The sequence below is a fragment of the Astatotilapia calliptera genome, chromosome 13, assembly GCF_900246225.1.
Source record: "Astatotilapia calliptera chromosome 13, fAstCal1.2, whole genome shotgun sequence".
NCBI lineage: Eukaryota > Metazoa > Chordata > Actinopteri > Cichliformes > Cichlidae > Astatotilapia > Astatotilapia calliptera.
In genome coordinates, this window is record NC_039314.1 from 5164039 (window position 1) to 5180934 (window position 16896).

General features: G+C 39.1%; 1 protein-coding gene across 2 annotated transcripts in view; it reads left to right on the forward strand.

Annotated features, from left to right (window-relative positions):
- Positions 1-896: 896 nt before the first annotated feature.
- Positions 897-16896, forward strand: part of LOC113034802 (gamma-aminobutyric acid receptor subunit pi) — a 73801-nt gene continuing 57801 nt past the window's right edge. Inside the window, exons 1-3 of one of the 2 annotated variants that reach the window (XM_026189856.1) lie at positions 897-1244; positions 1845-1943; positions 14342-14431. In XM_026189856.1, coding sequence (XP_026045641.1) covers positions 14379-14431 — 53 coding nt within the window. In that variant the 5' untranslated portion in view covers positions 897-1244; positions 1845-1943; positions 14342-14378. The remainder of the gene's footprint in view (positions 1245-1844; positions 1944-14341; positions 14432-16896) is intronic. The other variant, XM_026189855.1, reaches the window with a different exon arrangement.

Sequence of the window (16896 nt, forward strand, 5' to 3'; positions counted from 1 at the left end):
AATACACGCTATAAAAAACAACATTTTTTTGTAGTGTTTAAACATAAAAATGTAATTATTCAAAATGAATCCACTGTTGAGTCAAAAGTACCCCCTATACCACTACCAAAACAATTGAATAAATACATGAATGTATCATGTTGTCTAGTTAGAGATCAGTCTCCCTGGAGGTGGAAGCCAACGATACAGCCACAGATGGAAGGGATTCACCGTCCTGCTTTTGCTTCAGCTGAATGGCTGTTTGCCAACAGAGGGGCTTAACCCTCTAACGCTTTGATGGTGGTCTTTTTCCTACTGCTATGGCACGCTGCTCTACCAAACACTGGCCGAAGTTCAACAGTAATGGCGCACATGTGGGCTAAAATCGGATCAGTTGCTGCCTGACTGACCACCCCTCACTCCCCTTGGGGTGTTGTGGATGGAAGTGCTCCTGGGACACCCACGCTAAGCAAAGAGTTGCAGCCTGCGGGGTGGTTTTCCAGCTCCATCCATCAGAGGCCAACACCTTGGGACAACCTCCTCCATCTTCACTTGCAGCCTGCCAGCCTTCCATCCTAAATTCCGACAAGAGCTCATTTCCTTTGCCAGAAGCTGATTAGAAATAGTAACGGCTGCACATGCTGCTGAAGCGCTTAACACACACTGACACTGTTATTGTCGCACGATTTCCTCAAAGTGCCACAACAGAAATAGAACTATATCTGAAATTGTGCATACAGTGTGCCAGTTCCATTTTTGGGCTATGATCTTTTTTCAACGATCTATAAATGCCTGGAGTTAATCTTGTGTCACGTCATAGCAAAAAAGCAAAACAAACAAACAAAAACCCCCACAAAGCATTCAGTGTTTTAGTTGAGCCATACAATATCGCCTCCCCTTCATACACTACATGAAGGGCAACGCACAGCCGACAGCATCACGACAGGTCTTCTGGGATTCATCTTGGGCATCTTTGGAGACTCCAAATCAGCTGCGAGTTCTTGGCGTGCGTCATTGCGCAGCAGCGCGTCCAGCCCATAGTTGGGAATCCGCTGACAGAGCACTACCAGTTGTTTGTGCGGGCATATGTACGCGCGGATCAGCAGGTGTTGTCTTTAAAAAAAAAAAGAAAAGAAAAGAAAGAAATCTGGATGGAAGTCGCTGTTACAGCAACGCCAGTCTGAGGGGAAACTCGACCATTGCGGACCCTTATTCCCAGGATGCGCGGACATGCGTGAAATGCTCGCGGCCATCGGCAGGTGCAGGTAAAGTTCGAGCTGAACAATTTTTGTGTTTCTTTTCCTTAAAATGTTGTGGTTTAAAAAAAAAAATCTTTGTCTCGCCTGCATTTCGGGTGACGTCTCTTGTTTCGTTCCGTGCGTTTTTTCCCCTCACCAGCGCACCTCTGAATGGAGCGCGCCGAATAAAAGGCAGGCTGAGCACCAAAGTATGCTGACGATTTAAACTTTGATGTGCCGAGCGACCTCTTTACGCTCAGATGATATCTTAAACTATAAAGAAATTTCATCGATTCCACGCTTATCTCCAACAATGTTAGTTAACAGCCAAAAATATGGGCTGCCTGTGTATTTGTGTGTGACTGTGTGTGTGCGCGCGTCTATATTCGTGCGCCTCTGGGCGTGTGTGCGTCTCCTTCCTAAATTCTGGCGCTTTAAATTAATTCCGTCTGTATGCGCTCCTGGTGCACCAGTGCGCAAAGGATTCTCTTCCTTGATGTGGATGAGGGTTGAGAGGTTAACAAGTTTTTGTTTAACCACACGAACCTCTTAATCGTTCATTGATTTTTTTTGTTTGTTTATTTACCCCCCTCCCCCCTTTAATTGTGTTCTGTTTTTTATTAATAGAACAAACTGTAATCAAGCTCAACAGCCAAATGAGTTGAAGTTATCACAGTGACAAGAAGGTGAAGGGCCAGAAACATGAATGAATAACAGACACCTCAGGTAATGTAACTGTGTCCTTAAATAAAGAGAGAGATGCTGGTAAATAGAAATGGTAAGAATTTATCAGCCACAGTGTACATCCATATCCCGGACGCACATTAGACACATCTTATCGAAAGGGGTGTCTAATTTGGCCAGTCCTTAGCCAACAGCCTTCTGTTAGACAGAAACACTTAAGCTGTCAAGTCAAAAAAAAAAAAAGAAAAAGAAAAAAGCTTCCAGCAATGATATGATTCCACTGCGATAAAAACTGTAATTAAAATCATGCTAATGCTCCATGAAGCCTTATGGTGAGTTTCCTCGAGTCCGCCTCTTAATTTCTCAAACTATATTTACCACAGTGATAATGCCTGTAATCAGAGGAACAAGCACAGATTGTACGGCACACTTAATTGGTATTTTTATTTATTTATTTTATTTTCTTTGTCTATAAACTGCCAGCTGCCTTTTAGATTCAGCACTCACGTTGAAGGCCGGCCATCACAGCAAGGCAGGGAAGGGAATGAGAGAGGAATGAGATTTACATAAACAGACTTGTGTAGAGATAATGGAAAGGCTCTCTGTTATCAACAAAACTCCAGAGCAGTGAAGTGGTATTTTCATTCCCTCTCAGATGGACAACTTGGATGATTTTTTTTTAAACTGCAGTCTCAAAACAGCAGTTTGAAGTGCTGGAGCTGATGTGCCTTATTGAGCATGCGACAGCAGGGTTTTTGTTTTCAGTTCTCTTTCTCTGTATTGATTTCCCCCGGCCTCTAGTTTTTTCTTTTACCTGATTATTGACTTCTTTCTGTGCTCTAGCAAGCTAAATGAGAGCATTACTGCAACTGGCGTGCTGTGATTCATCTCAATCATTTGGAGTACATCTCTCATACCAGGTGCAGACCCGATGATCCCATTTTTTCTTTTTTCCTCCTTTTTTTGGCACTGAATTCAAAGCAACACTTTAGATTTTCCAGGTTCGTTTGCACCGCAGCTGTGCCACTCTCTGGTTCTCGTCTTATGGGAGTTTGCTTTGTGTCATCGTGTGTCATAAGTAATGTCATTAGTACTACAATAGACTTTCATGGCGTGCGTCACTCTGGTATTCTTGTGCTGTCACATTGTCTCGATGAGTCGTCAGATCAGTTGGTTTCTTTCCTTCAGGGTTTTCTTTGTCTACACTTGATAGAAACAGGAGTAAACACCAGAGGTGGGGTCTGGGTAGAGCAGAAGCTCTCCAGCACGCAGCACGTTTCAGTGGACTGTGACAGAGTCCAGCTCATTATTACTTGTTGGCATATCTTAGATTTAATCCATTGCTCTCTGTGCTCAACGTCAGCCGAAGGTTGTCTGCAGGTACCTGCATTCTGAAATATATTCTTTAAAACAGCTCATCCTTCAAATGAACTTTTAAACACTTATCTCAGGAGCCTGCTGTAAAAGAAGCACAAAAGACACGAGTTGATAGAGGATGTAGAATATACAATTTACTAAACACAACTGAGAGTCTTAAGTCTGATTTTAACTTTGAAGAAAAGATTTTTGTTTTTTAAAAAACAGCTCATACATTCTACCATCAGCATTAGGGATTATATTACCTACAGATGTACTTGATACAGTGTGGACAGTGGCTCTGTTTTAAATTGTGTACTCACATACTTTCAGCTCCTATTATGAGTGCATAAGTGCAGCCGCTCTATCAAGTACGACTACATGAAGTGCCTTAGGAGTACCAGGATGGTGTACTCACAATGGCAAAGAAATGAAGTGTGAAACACGCCCTCAGTGTTTGCTATATTGGTTATGTAGTGGAAAGGGAGGGGCCACCAACCAGTTTTTAGCCAGTGGAAGCAGTACGTGATTACTCGCTAGGTAGCTAATAGCTAGCACTGACATGTTTTTCAGGATTTGCAGACTAAAATCACACGTTCTGGTGTTTTCTATGTGTTAAATTGTCACTTTTTCTATTGATGGATTTACTATGTGCATTAGAGGCACCAGTGTCATCCATCCTCTCTCTGCTGCTTATCTGCTCAGTGCAGAAATCACAGATACTCTGCAGTAAGTGCTCACCTCACCACTATGATTAATCAGGCGGTGAAATTCATATGCAGTGTACTAATGAAAGTATGTACATATATGTATGGTCTTTGTGTACTAGTATATTGTGCTGAAAGTGGATGGTGTTCTTTTGAAAAACATCTTATTTAATTTTGTTTGTTTTAATTTTGTGAATGCAGGCAGAGGCGTTTGAAAGCTCTTCTTCTTTTCATCAGAAGAAAACATTTTGTATTTAATTTTATCTTTAGTTCTGGGAAGGAAGTTTTATGAGTTTTTATAGTTAGATTTCACTATTTCCAAATCAGTTCATATAGGTTTTTTTCATATAGCTTCATTGCTGGTTCTCTTTCCAAAAACACTTTTAGCAATACACACTCACCTCACATTTTATTAGGTACCCCTTGCTAGTGCTGGCTCGGACCCTCGTTAACCTTCAGTCACTAGTTGCTGGAGATTTGTTGGCTGCACATCCATGACATGACTCCCCCATCCCACCATGTCCCAAAGGTGCTCTATTGCATTGCATCTAGCAAATTTGGAGGTGATTTTAGGGCAGCGAACTCACTGTCATGTTCGAGAAACCAGTTTGAGATGATTTGAGCTTTGATATATGTGATACTCAGGTAGGCTGTGTCATATCAACAATGCTCAGCTGGACGTAAGGGCTTTAAAGTGTGCTAAGAAAATATCCCCCACACCATAACACCACCAGTGGCATATCAGAGCAGGCATTAGCAGCATTTTAGCTGTCCTTAGCTGACAGGAGTTGCACCTGGTGTGGTCTTCTGCTGCTTCAAAGTTTGATACAGTATGTTCTGCATTCAGAGAAGCTTTTCTGATTGTTGTTATTAAGTTACTTTTGCCTTCCTATGAACTTAAAGCAATCTGACCATTGTTCTGTGACCTCTGACATCAGCAAGGCTTTTTTGCTCATAAAACTGCCACACACGAGATATTTTCTCTTTTTCAGACCGTTCTCTGTACAACCTGGATCAGCATGTCTACTTGTTAAATGCACTGAGTTGATTCCATGTGATTAGTTGATCAGCTATTTGCATCAGTTGGATGGGTGTACATAATAAAGTAGTTGTTGAACGTATATTGAACAGCACTTTGTATTTTTTGAGTGTATAGCATGTTTTTGGTGAAGACCTCTATCATTAACGGTTGGATATCTCTCCACTTGTTCTGTTTATGGACTAAAGATGGTGTTACTCAGTCACTGGCTGGAAACCAAACTTAGCCTAACTGTTTATGAATACCTAATTGCTTATGCCCATGTATACGATTGGTGTACTAGATTTTGGTTTCGTACTTATTCAAATATTCTTTTTCATTTTTTTTAATGATGATCATACAAGTTTAAACCACACATTATTTATCACGTTTTTGTTCAACATCAACTTCCATTTTTAATGACTTCATCGTCTCTTCCCACTCTTCCTCATCATCCACACCTCTGTCATCACTGCTGTATTTCCAAGCCTGCACATTTCTCTCCATAGTGTGTGTTTAAGCAGCAATGTTGCTAGCTCAGCCTAATAATAATGCAGATTTAAGGACACAAGAGACCTCTACTGTATGATGAGAAGTAGAAGTCAAAACTTCTAAACCTGCAGATGAAAGGGGGGAGGAGAAGCTTCCACCTGGATAAAGTCCAAAGTCCCTAATGTTTCTCTGCGACATTGCCTTTCTGCATTTGAAATAGACAGAGGAGAAAATGAGACTGAGGGAATATCTTTAAGGAGGTCAGAAGTCCCTTTTTATGTAATGAAAGATGTTAGTTAAATTGTGGTAGGCACCTTAAATAACCTACAGTGACAACATCACTAAGACACTTTGATGAGAGATGAAACTGTTCCACCACACAGTGAAATGTTTTATCACTCTGCTCCATCACTCAGACATTAGCGATTCTTTTAGAGCTATTTTTGTTTTAATGTACTTGTGGAATCTGATTTTAAAAAGTGAGGCTCTGAAAAACATGGAGCTGGAGTCTGTGTGAGGACAGCACACTCTTTATTAGACGTTTGTTTCTAGAGTCGTAACGTAAGAGCTTGACGTGCCCAGCACATTGGATTCATGTTGGAGCAGTTTTACATACATTTGACTTTAAATGTTCTCTTTTTTGCACCTAATCTTATGTATCATCTTGAAAGCTGTTGTTGTAGAGATAAAGCAGAAGTCCTTGATCTCTAGGGTACTGCCTATTGGCAACTTAAGGTGCTCTTAAGCTGCCAAATTCATGAAGATTTTTGACCTTTTTGTATTTCTTAGCAAATATATGTATGGTTATTGCAGGTTGAGATGTATATCTGTCTGAACCTGTGATGAACTTTGCAGTTTGGGCATTTTGTCCTGCTTTTTTCAGCAGCAACTCATACTGAAATGAAAAATTTGCCTGGCTATAACCTTCTCTGCAGCTTCTGTGAACTTGTCTTCTAAAAACTTGGTTTGTTTTCTTCTGGTACATTGCTATTCCTGCATGAACCCCAACTTGCTCTGTCATATGAAATTGCAAAGCAGGTGCTGTACCCAGGTGCTTAAGCAGGTCTGAGATTTATAAAACACATGTGCTTAAGCTACAAATGGGATTCTTGGAAAATGCATAAGCATGTATTTTATTTTTAATGTGTCTTAATAAATAGCTAGAGGAGCAAGTGTGATTGTATATTGGAAATTATTACAAATTTCCTACAACCCTGGTTTCAAAAATGTTGGGACACTGTGCAAAATGTATATAAAACATTGACTTTTATTGATTTCTATGTGTAATTAGCATTGACAGGTGTAATGAATTGAGTTATTTGGATACATGTCAACACATAAAACAGCCAGTGACAAAAAAGGAGCATAAACACAGCATGACTTTTTAATTTTATAACCCTGTACGGTACACATACTCTCCATCATTTTTTAGGGGAATGAAATCAAGTTATTTTTTCAGAATTTTTATACTGGTTACTGCACTGTGTAAAATAAAATGGAGAATAAGGAAATATATATCCATGTAACTTAACATAGCCCACGACTTTATTTTTACTGTGTATATTGGTCTTTTTATAGGAAAAGAGTCTGAATCGTCATAGTAAAAAGGTACATGGCTACATTGTTTATTGTCTTTGGACTTAGCAACCCCCTTGATAACCAGTAACCAGTCAAGTTTTATAATAGTTACTTCAAATGCTTAGTGTCTTTGCCCCAGAAACGTTTTTCAAAGCTCATAAAGAGGTCACAATCCTGCTGTTCTTGACCAAAGTTAAACAAGACATTACAGCTTCCCTGTCAACAGCTTGTCCCACCAGAGCACTAAAGAAATACCGTGCTAATTAATGTTGTAGATGCAGTAATGAGTAGAAATGCCTGTCACCACACAGTTAAAGTTGTACATTCATGACCCTGACCTTAACCCTAACCCAGTCCACTGATGCAGTGAACTACCAGTAAAATGTATTTTATTAAATGAATTGTTGGTAAGTTTCCTCAATAATGTGAAGAGCACTGCAAGAATTAAAAAGTGGGATTTCCTATATAGAGCAGTGCGCTATGAAAAGTTTGACATGTGACAGTAAAAATCAGTCGTATCAGTTCTTCTCACTGTCTCCTACTAAAGCACAGAAGTGATTTTAATACGCTTGCTGCTGTGCTTAGCTTTTTGTATAGTTGTCATGCTCACTACATTTCCGAAAGCTTTTAGATCATCAAGTACACTTCAATACATCCTAAATCAACTTATTGAGCTTTCAGTCATTATAGTCCCAACCTAGAAACTGCCGTCTGCTGCGCTGCCTTCCTCTTTTTTGAAGAACTTTCTGTGGGTGTCTTGAAGTGTGATACACATACAATAAACACAATAAACACAAAGCCTGCTCACATCCTAATAATGGCACTGTACCAAAATTGGCTATTCACATAGAGAGTGCTTGCAGAACGGTCCACAGTGAATAAGAGTGAGTAATCAGTTTGCCGTTTAAAGATATCTGATAGGATAGACTACCTTGTTGGCGTAGATTTTTAATTCTCAACCAACACCATCACGTGCTTCACACACTTATAGTTAAGTTTTGGTAGCCAGCTTTCTTGTTTTGATGCACGTGTAGCATTTGCTCCATCCACAGTGAACAAGAAAGTGACGACTAGTTAGTGCAACATTATTTATACCAGTTAGTGACTCTTTTATACTCTTGCAACTTTGATATTTATTGCAATTTAGTGCAACAACGAGGTGAAGCAAAATGTAAAATTAGAAGAAGCAACACTGCCATGATTCACTAAATCACAGCTTTGAAGGATATAAATGTGAATAACTGGAGGAAGAGGAGAATTCGGTATAGACTAACCGCTTGGAGGCCACAAAGGTTGACATGCTATTGACTCATTCACTATGCCTGGAATAAGTACCTTGAAGAGCAACAAAGGAGAGAAAACCCTTGAATTAGATAAAGTGACTCAGTTCTGCCTGACTTATCTTCTTTATTTGCTGCTGCCCTTTTCAAGTCGGCTCAAAATCAAATTGCAAACAGTCGGAGTCAGAGATGAAAGACAGGCATCACTTTGGGAAGCTGTTACCCATCATCCCACGTTAGGGTATCCTTTTTGTAGTGACTGAGTTAAGGCCGATGTCAGACCAGTCTGACGGACAAACAGGCTGAAGAATTGCCATAACTGATTTGAGATGTGGGGCCAGGTCTACCTAACTTAAGACATCAAGAACTCATTGTCTTGTCTCTTAAAATAACAGGTAGGGAGATCTTTAGTACTTAAAGTGGCAGCCCTGTATGTTCACAGTTCCACATCTGTATGTGTTTTGGTACGAGGTTTTGTACTGTGTTGTTGCTGTGAAATAAGACTACAAACAGCCTGTCTGACAGTGTTGTGTCATTTGTTTACATTTGCCCAAAGATAAAAAAGTTATCCCCAGACAGTGACAGATGAGTCCAAATACACCTGCTGAGAAAACCAAAACAAATCATTCTGCAGTCTTATCATTTTCTGTCTGACCCAATACTTCTCCTCACTGAGTAAGTGTGTGTGTAGAGCCACAGACAAAGTAAATCTCAGAAACATTTCATGATACACAAGTATAAACATTTGACATGACTGCTGTTGAAAATCTGACATTCATTTATTGTAATTCTTAAATCTGTTCTGGTAATAGGGAATGATCCTCATATTGTTAGATGATTAGAAATGATGTCATTACATTAAACCACAGTCATTTCTACAGCTAAAAAGCTATTTTGTAACATTTTTAAATCTTTTATATAATAATGTGATTATCCTTTTATTGTAAGCTGAAATATTCAAAACCTCCAAGGCACTCTCTTTTCATATATATTTAAAATGCCTTTATTCTCATGACATAACTATATTTAACCTATAAGTCCAACGTGTTCATCCGAAGCCTTCATCAGGGACAAGACAGGCGTCCATGAACATATTGAATTCTTTTCTATAGGTGTTTCACCAATAGAGGTAAATCCACCTTCAACTTCCACACAGGATGTGAGGGGTTTTTTTTTTGTTTGTTTTTTTACCAGTAAAGGGTCTTTATAAACAGGGGTGCACATAAGTGGTCATTCGCTGTCAAAATAAAAGACGCGTACCAGATAAGAAGTTGCAACGTTTGCGTACATATAGAGTGGGATTTTCACGGCATATTCTGCACCACAACTCTGTGCATTCATCATTTGTTTGAAGCCAGCTCACCTCCTGCAACCTCTTTTCCGAGAATACGCACTTCTTTTGCGGTTCGGACTCCTTCTGACATTTCTTTGAAGGTGGAGGAACACCAAGTAATTGCTTAAAGGAGCTTGCTTCTTCGACACCTTTAAGAGTTCTAAACAAATGTCTGTCCTCCTCCAGAAAAGCTTATGTACGCAAAAGTGTGTTGCAACTTCTTATCTGGTGCGTGTCTTTTATTTTGACAGCAAATGCGCACCTTATGTGCACCCCTGTTTATAAAGGTCATTTCTACTGTAGGCCCTTTACCTTACAAGGTCATCACCTGTTGTTGTTGTTTGGTTATTTAAAGAAATGAAATGTGAATGAATTGAATTAAAACGCCACCAGCAAGAGGACTCGTCCACAAACCTGGACAAATTCAGTCAAAATCAGACAAGAAAATGATTTCATTTACTGACCTATAATTTATAAATCCAAATTTCTTCCCTTTGGCTAAAGCTCTTTTGTATTTCTTTGTAGTCAGGGCTGGACTGGTAATCTGGCATTTTCAAGATGTAACGACGCACTTTGGGGCAATGAGCCGTCTTGAAGGGCTTCTGTACAAGCACTTACAGCGGCCCATTTTAATTACTGACACTGGATTACCCAAATCAGACCTCTTAACTCAACCGCCCGCACCTTTTGGAAAAAGTTTAGTGAGGAAGAAGTGGCTAAAAGGTGGAGCTGAAAAGCTGAGAGAAAACAATAAAAAACAAACTAATAATAGAATCCTCTCAAATTAGCTGACACGTTAACTGTCGGTGCTGCTGCACCAACAGTAGCACCAGCATCCAGAGGTGGGAAGTAAGTACAAATGCTTTGTTACTGTACTTAAGTAGAATTTTCAGCTATCTGTACTTTACTTATTTTTTATGTTTCTTCACGACATAACGTTTCAACAACATTTCTATCATCTCAACAAACATCAGCACACACACAAACCCATCGTGTGTAGTTACAGCTGCTGTGTTACTCAGGCAGAGAAACAAAAGAGAGGTATCTGCACTCAGAGATGGAGAAAGACAGGACAGGAAAGGAAGAAGAGAGGTTAAATTTAAAGGTAATGACTGCTCAGTGATACCTGATAAACTGCAGATTTAAATGTGTGATGTCATAATTTATATAAATACATTTTTGTGTCATATTAATATAGCAGAAGGTCCAGTTACCTGTGCATAAAAATGGATGGTAGAATTGTCCTTCAGGGAGCTACTTTTTACTTTGAGTGCATTTCAGAGCCTGTACTTTTTCACTTTTACTTGAGTAAAGAAATTGATCAACACTTTTACTGGATTTTTTTAAACACACGTATCTGTACTTGTATCCTTTCCAAAGAGTACATCAAATGGAAGCGCTTCTTAAAACAACTTGAAGTGATCCTCTTTTGAAACAGTCCTATTTTTATAGAGTTCACTGCAAACAGGTTTCAAATAGGTATTCCTGGTTGGCTGAATAGCTTTCCAGGGTACAGTAAAGTACTCTAAGGTACAGGCTGAACTGCTGTCAGGTGAGTGGGTATAATTTTGTATTTCAGTCTTCTATTATGTTGAAATTACTCTCCCACTAAGGCCACAAACTCTAATGGGCAGTAACTTAGTTTGATTTGCAGTAATGTATATATTGTTTATTGCTGTGTAACAGTACACTGGTCCAAAACCGAGACACTCATATATCTACGTATTATTTTTCTTTTAGCATAAATAAAAACTGAAATGATTTGACTTTATTATTATTGAATGGTGTTTCATAACTACCACATATAGAAAAAAAATCATTACATTAAAATAATTGGTAAATTAAGATAATGTTTAACCTACTAATATATGGGAGAGAGAGAGAAATAGACCAGAACAGAATGTGATAATTTAGCCCTTAAGCCATGACACATGCATAACATATAACTATAAAATATGAAAACCAGCTCGAGGCAGATGGCTATCCCTCCCTGAGCCCTGTTTTACCAGAGATCTCTTACCTTGAAAAGAAGTTCTTCTTTCCTACCCTCCCTTCATAATGCTTGCTCATAGGGGATCATTAGGTTTTTTCTGTAATATTGTACTGCACTGGTGCTCTGTAAATAAATACAACCAAGACATCAAAAATATATCTGCAGACAGTAACAGACGAATCCAGCTACTCTACACCTGGTGACAAAACAAAAACAAGTGATTCTACTATTTAATCTTTTACTTTATGACCCTATTGTGTATATTTCTGTGTATTTATTGTTCATCTGCGATAGAACTTGGATAAATGGCAGTCTGTCAGAATCAGAAACCAAAAAACATTGAATGCTGAACGGGAATAGTAGGGGATAGGTGTAAAAAGCACCTTTACAGTTCTGGACTGGAAATAGGGGGAAAGTTAACAGAATTTTTCTGTCATTTTTTTGTTCTTTAATAGAAAAAATGTTTTAATCATAAATATACTTTGATTGGTATGCAATTATGTTTTTCAACAAATTGATGCATTCTCATGAACTTCGAGTTAATCCATTAAAAATACACAGGAGCAGCACCGGTTTGTCCCGTCATCTTGAATACAGATGGACTGCCATTCTGTGTGTGTGTGGCTAGAGATAGTCTGCATATGAAGTACACCTCATGTTACACATGAAAATGTGCATAAACATAATTACACACAATATTATTCTATTTTTTTCATATTTATATCCTGTTCATAGCCTGTACATAGCTTGTGCTCACAGCCTGTACATACTTATAGTTATAGCATATTCATAACATACTTCATACCGTGTACATATTACATACCGTAATCGACCCATTTCTGTAATATACTTACATATCTATATTATTGCTAATATATATTGTAATATATCTATATCACTAAAGCACTTCTGGATGGATGCAAACTGCATTTCGTTGCCCTGTACCTGTGACATGTGCAATGACAATAAAGTTGAATTCTATTCTATTCTATGCTATTACTCATTGTCAGCAAATTAGATATGTTTTCACACAGCTGACAATAAGCTGGTTAAACAACAACAGCTGGTTATAAGCTATTATTATGCCAGCTAATGGCTGAGAAGCAGCTTGAATATATTTTCACATCATATGAGACTTTATTCGATAAGAGTTCAACAATACTCGATCCACTTCCAAGAAGGTTTCACGAACAGCAGCTAACAGTTGCTAACAGCAACAAAAACAGCAGCTCTTACCAACAGAAAAGTTCACGGGTATCAGACAGAAGTGAGCTTCACTGACTCGTTGACTCGTATTGAACTTTCACAAAGTTTTACAGCTTCCTCCTGAATAAATAAATGTGAACAGATAAAAACGTTGGACAACGCGCTTTTAGTCATTTTAAAGCAAAAATCGAACTTGTTTTAATCATCACAATGACAATCAAATCTCAGTTTAATATTGCAAGATAGTTTAACTGCGTGCAAAGACAAGAAAGAAGATTTAAGTTCTAAAAATACATGTATGCCCACTTCAGAGCACATGCATTTTTACATCAACAGACCAGACTTATGTATGAGTCATAATGGAAAGAAGTGAGAGAGAATTTTAAACTTCACTGCATTTCTGTCAGCTTCAGTCGTGTCATCGAGAGCAGAGACAGGAAGTCGGCCATACTGTGTCTTCACCATTCTTTCTGCATTTATGACCAAAATGGCTGAATAAGTACACATGTCCTCAGTGTCACTATGTGCGCAGAGAATAGGAGAAACCTAGTCCTCAATAATGTATCTCTGGATTCCCAGTTTCATATATTCATGTAGTATTCCCTTACTGTGTATGCATTATACATGTTTCACTGTAAAGCCTGTTGGGATTGAGGCATTTCTTACCTGCTTTAGAACTGTGTACCCTCTGCTATGCAATCCCTTACCTAAAAATGTAATGTTACCATCAACAGGATTTACTGTAGTTCAAGCTTGGACCAAAGTAAAGACACTTTTAACACCATAGCCACAGAAGTTTGCTTTCAACTTTACATTAAATATTTCCTTAGACCAACTTGCCATCTATGGCACGTTGGGTCTCGGTTTTTTCTGGTCTCTGAAGGGTTTCTGTGCGCTTTTATCTTAAAAGAGAGAGAGAGGGAGTGCAGGAGGATATAAGAAATGAGAGGACATTGGAAATTGCTTTATTACTTTTCACCCAAGCTCAGTGCCAGACTTGGAGGTGAGGTGAAATCATTAACAGGAGGCCATTATGCTGCCAAGAGAATATCCCTAAGGCAGACCAGCACAGTTATTCACTACTGTGTGATTTAGAAATACATCAGGAAAGAGTGTCTTACATTTCAGTGTTTGAGGGAATCTATTAAAGATAACCAAGTGGCACAGAGAAACCACCGTTACCTGGGTGATAAAAATCATGTGAGTAAAGAGAAAATATGTATTTTTGGAACCTCAGACTTTAAACACTTGGAACAGGAAAAAGGGGCCACACATGTGCCCCTCTGTGCTGCCTGCCAGCTGGAAAGCAAAGCTCCAGAAGTCACTGATCCTGCACAAGTCCTGGCCTGCATCCTCGTTGAAATGCATAAAACTGTTTGGTCTTCAAAGCACAGCACAATCTATATTTCCTGACTGCTATCATTACTTGCATCCCATTAAACGGCATGTTATTCTCCATTGTGTGCCCCTTTTCCAGATAAACTCCACTTGGCATCTTCACTCCTCCAGCAGCCATGGCTCTCTCTGTATCTGGAGGAACCGTGTTCACTGTACTCCTCATTAGCAGGTAAGAAAGGACAACCACTGGGATCTAGAGCCGCAAAGTCATCAGCCATGTCAGATTCTAATTTCTAACAACACCAAAGCTTTGTAGTCAATGAGCTCAGGAGGAGATACTTAGTCGCATCATTTTTGTGTAAACCATCAATACTCAATAACAACTCTTCATGCATCAGGCAAAAAGCATTGAAACTCCATGCCTACACTGATGACACTGCTGAGCAGAATCGATGAGGCAGCATCCAGCACCACATGGATGCAATTGGTGTTAAAATCCCTGCAGAGGTCGTATGGTGAGAATGATGGGATGCTTTGGTGCACATTTGTATGCTGTTGGGAACCAAAGCCTCTGCTCTTCTTGCAGTTTATTCTCAAATTATAGAGTGCACTATGCACATTCTAGATAAGACAAACCCTCTGGCTCATACTGAAAACAGCTATAAGATATGCTCTGTATAGTGCAGCACTTCTTTTCACAAAAAGCTATGGGATTTTTGTGTTGTGGCAGGTTCCTGCCACCTAAGGGCCTCATTTATTAAGCACTTCTAAAATATACATTTATATTAAAAATATAAGTCTGCTCAAAAGTCATAAATGGTGCACACAAAAGAAAATAAATCAGCTTTATACTATAAGAACACGAAGGCACTTTTCACTTTAGAAATCCCAGTATACCTGGAAGTGAAGTCCAGCTTTCTACATAACCTATCTAACCATAAAGAGCCAATGACAAGCCTATGTCATAGACTGTATATAAAAGATTTTTTTTTTTTTTTGATTTTGATTTTATTGACTTGACTATGCTGAAATCACTGACTGGATTTGGATTGTTAGCATACTATGTTTATTTATTTGTGTATTTGTAAGAGTAGTCAAAGTGCTAAGTTATAAGCTAATGCTAGTGTAAGCTAATGCTAGCAAACAAACTTCTTTTTAATAAGGTACTATGAGCTCTGCACATGCACATACAGATACCTGCTAATTCATTTCAAGTAACACACTAGAACAATAGTAGAATTTCACTCACCAAAATGATCCAACATCATCAGAACGCAGGTTGAGAGGTCCAGTTCAATAACTCAACAGAAGTGAGGCCTAGCAGACAGCTGCTGGCTACATGTCAGTCTCCACCCTGTTTTTATGAAGAGGGAAATTACCAACTGATACTAAAATAACTCTTCCAGGTTGTAAATATGTCGGTTTAGTGGTGTGCAGATCGGATTCTTCTGCCTGTCATAGTGGTACAAAATACGGCTGTATAAATGGCTCGCTCACTCGTGGAGTCATGTGTGGAGCTATTTCAGCTCCACAAACAGCCAAGACATGGTTTGCAAGGCCACAAATCTTGTGAAAAACAAACAAAAGTCAATTATAACACAGAATTTGGTGATGACTTGAGGAGGAGAGGGACAGGTACTGCTAGGGTGAGATTAGCATACACTATGGTGATGCACACTACTTTTTAGTATGATTTTCCAAACACATTAAGTTTTTCTACAAAGTATCGGTATCGGATCAGTATTGCTGATTCAAAGCTGAAATGTACTTGGTATTGGATGAGAAAAGAAATCAGTGGTATCACACATCACTAGTTTCTTAGTTTAAGTTTGGCCTTTTAAGATGGCATTTCCACAGTGGCTTCATTTTAAGCCTTGGTGGGTGCCGGCTGATATGCGCAGAAATCAGCTTATCAATGGTTCTTATAATCATTACTTTTTCTGGCAGTATCTGCGCATTAATCATGCAGCGTTATGCACAGTTGGCATTGCAACATTTACACATTCACAGCAATGAGGCTGATTGATTCACAATTTGACCGAATGATCTCTATAGTTAATGGTAGCCTGCTGGAATCTGCAAGTAAAAGTCTTGAGAGACTCTCAGAATAAGAATAAGCCCGTTCGGTTTACATGAAAAGGAGGAACCTATATTCATCTATACACTTCGATATTGATACAGTCGATGTCAAAGAAAGAGTTTCTTGAATCTACTTCGCTCATCCTGCATTTCAACAGCTGGACTGTGGACCCCCTCTACTCTCCTCTCTGGGGGTTGTGAATGGGATGGTGAGACACCACTGGAAACTGGAAACTGTGCTACTGTTGGCTTAAGACAAAAAGAATAGGAAAGAGTGAAGACGTGTTAGGAGGCAGCGGGAGAAAAGGAAAAGCAGATGTGGAAATGAGAGTAGTGATTTTTAATGTAGTATAGTAGTAATATAACTGGTAAACGGAGAGAGGAGGCTGGTATTATGGCAAAAAGGAAAGTAGAAATAATGTGTGCAGGGGATGTGGAAAAGGAAGCAAGGCCAGGAGCACTCGAGGTGGATCGAAGCTGTTCTACCATGGTGTAGATAAAAAGAGAAATGGAGTAGGAGGGATCTTGCAGAAAGAGTATATAAACAGTGTTGTGGAGGTGGAGAGTGTCAGACAGGATCACGAGTTTGAAGCTGGAAATCGAAGGGGTGATGTT